This window comes from Mandrillus leucophaeus, unplaced genomic scaffold, assembly GCF_000951045.1.
Source record: "Mandrillus leucophaeus isolate KB7577 unplaced genomic scaffold, Mleu.le_1.0 Scaffold1, whole genome shotgun sequence".
In the NCBI taxonomy this organism is placed as follows: domain Eukaryota; kingdom Metazoa; phylum Chordata; class Mammalia; order Primates; family Cercopithecidae; genus Mandrillus; species Mandrillus leucophaeus.
The window spans coordinates 15,785,471-15,788,031 of NW_012098097.1; the positions used below are offsets into that span (position 1 = coordinate 15,785,471).

Consider the following 2,561-nt stretch of genomic DNA (forward strand, 5'->3'; position numbering starts at 1 on the left):
GCTTCCCCAGGGAGGCGGCCCTGGGCGCGGGGGCGGGCGGGCAGAGCTGGCTCAGTCCATCGTGGCCCCTTTGAAGAGCTCCACCAGCTCCTTGAAGTCCGGGTCGATGAGGTCGGAGGGCAGGTCGCCATCGTCGTTGGCTGCGTCCCTGTCCGCTCCCAGGGAGATAAGGTACCTGGGGTGCAAAGGTTGCCCTGGCTGAAGCGGGGAGGAACCGGGAGAGTGCTCGCCCCCACCCAGGTCAGAGGGCCAGAGTCCTGGGGTCACCTGTGTGTCCCCCACCTTCGGGTCTCAAGGTCCGGGTAGGGTGAGGAGGAAGAAACCTGACCCTTTGGAAGCTGTGGCCAGCTTTTCAAGTTGGCTCTGTTGAGGACAAGGGCAGAAACAGGATTCCAGAAGCTTTTAGGGTTTGTAGGGTTCTTTTTTTGTTGTTGTTGCCGCTGTTTTTAGAGACAGAGTTTCGCTCTTATCACCCAGGCTGGAGTGCAGTGGCATGATCTCCACTCAGGGCAACCTCTGCCTCCCAGGTTCAAGCAATTCTCCTGCCTCAGCCTTGAGTATCTGGGATTACAGGCATGTGCCACCATGCCCGGCTAGTTTTGTATTTTTAGTAGTGAAGAGGTTTCTCCATGTTGGCCAGGCTGGTCACGAACTCCTGACCTCAGGTAATCCGCCCACCTCAGCCTCCCAAAGGGCTGGGATTACACGTCTGAGGCACCGTGCTCAGCCTGTATGGTTCTTGCCTACACCACCAGGACCACATTTTGGGGCCCACATCCTGGGGGCCTACTGAGGCCTGGAGGGGTCGAGTTCAACCCTGTGTAGACCCAGGCCCCCTCACCTGGCTATGTCGGGGTACCCATCGCTGCAGGCAATGTGCAGGGGTGTCCAGCCCGCCTCATCTCGCTGGTGAATATCTGCTCCGTATTTGACCAGCAGCTTCACGCATTCCAGGTTTCCAGACAGCACGGCTTCATGCAAGGCGGCCAGGCCTGGGCAGGGAGGAAGGGAGGGGTCAAGACTGAGCCTCAGGTCGGGTCCTCCTTGCTGGCTTCCACCCCACCCCACAGCCCCTGGCCAGCTCTTCTAGGGCTTGCTCACCTGAGGGATGTATCGTGGCCAGGGAGACTTTCTGAGCCCGGATGAAACGCCGCACCTGCTCCAGATCACCCTGACGGATGTGGTCCAGGAACAGAACATCATTAGGGAAACGCACGCTGCGATCAGCCAGCATCCGTCGCCGCCGCTGCCGTGGGCTGTAGCGGGCATAGCGGGCAGTTCTGCTAGGCATCTTGGGCGCTGTGGGGCAGGCTGCCCCTGGGGACCCTACTGCGCTGAGGTTAATAATGTGTCCGGTCCCGACCAGGTCAGCTTGAGGGCTCCTGTCGGACGAGCCCCGGCCTCTGACTTGCTTATATAGGGCTCAGGGGCTATATAAAGCTGCACGGTCATCCTCCCCGGCGCGAGGGGCTGAAACTGAGCTGCACCTCCGCCCCGCGCCCCAGATCATGTTTAGTGACTCATCTTTCAGCCCACCTGTCACCGTGCCCGGCCAAAGGGGTCAGATCATTCCTGCCTGTCGCTCCCTGCCGCACAGCTGGACCTAGAAGGTGCCTTACTGAGGGTGGGAGGAGGCACTGGTGCAGAGCCCATGAGATAGCTAGGAATGCGAGGTCAAGGGCACAGTAGGTACCAAGGTCATTGGAAGGGCTTGCTCTCTACCTCCTGGAGGGTGAGGGGCGGCCACCCCCTCCACATCTGCAGAAGCACAAGTCCACCGTGCCATGGGGAAACAGGTCTGAGCCCCAGCGGCCACCCCGTCTACATCTCCAGAAGCACAGGTCCACTGTGCCATGGGGAAACAGGCCTGAGCCCCTCCATCTCCCTACCTGTCAGTTTTCACCTTCTAGCGTGGCCTGCCTCACTCTCAAGTTTTCCCAAAACTACTCTGATGCCCAAGGCGGGTGGATCACAAGGTCTGGAGATCGAGACCATCCTGGCTAACACGGCGACAAAAACTACTCTGATGGTGCTGCCTCCTGCTCAGAAACCCCCCAGGCATCCTTGGCTGGGATCTCAGTGCCTCAGGCCCCTGCTCAGTCAGTCCTGCGACCCTTCCTCCACATGCCTGGCTCCCCTGCCTCACATCCCTGCAGGGGCAGGGTGTTCCCTACACACTCATGGGTTCACCCTGCACGGTGTCTCTGCATTCCAGGTTTGACACACGTACTCACACTTAAGGTGGTGTCCAGTTAGCTCTCCACATTCAGGGACCATCACACCCTGGGTGGTGTGCTCTCTCTGCCCTGCCTCTGTGATCTTACTTTTAGAAGCACAGCCAAGGGATTTATTTATTTAATTTTTTTTTTTTAAGATGGCGTCTCGCTTTGTCACCCAGGCTGGAGTGCAGTGGCGCAATCTCGGCTCACTGCAAGCTCCGGCTCACTGCAAGCTCCGCCTCCTGGGTTCACACCATTCTCCTGTCTCAGCCTCCCAAGTAGCTGGGACTACAGGCGCACGCCATCACGCCCAGCTAATTTTTTCGTATTTTTAGTAGAGAC

General features: G+C 58.8%; 1 protein-coding gene across 1 annotated transcript; it reads right to left on the minus strand.

The window, feature by feature from the left end:
• Positions 1 to 1,382, minus strand: PPP1R27 (protein phosphatase 1, regulatory subunit 27). The gene is made up of 3 exons (XM_011995531.1): positions 1,102 to 1,382; positions 842 to 992; positions 1 to 175 (listed from the first exon to the last, which is right to left on the minus strand). The coding sequence occupies exons 1-3, from the start codon at positions 1,289 to 1,291 to the stop codon at positions 52 to 54; spliced, it is 465 nt and encodes a 154-aa protein (XP_011850921.1). The 5' UTR covers positions 1,292 to 1,382; the 3' UTR covers positions 1 to 51.
• Between the last annotated feature and the right edge of the window lie 1,179 nt (positions 1,383 to 2,561).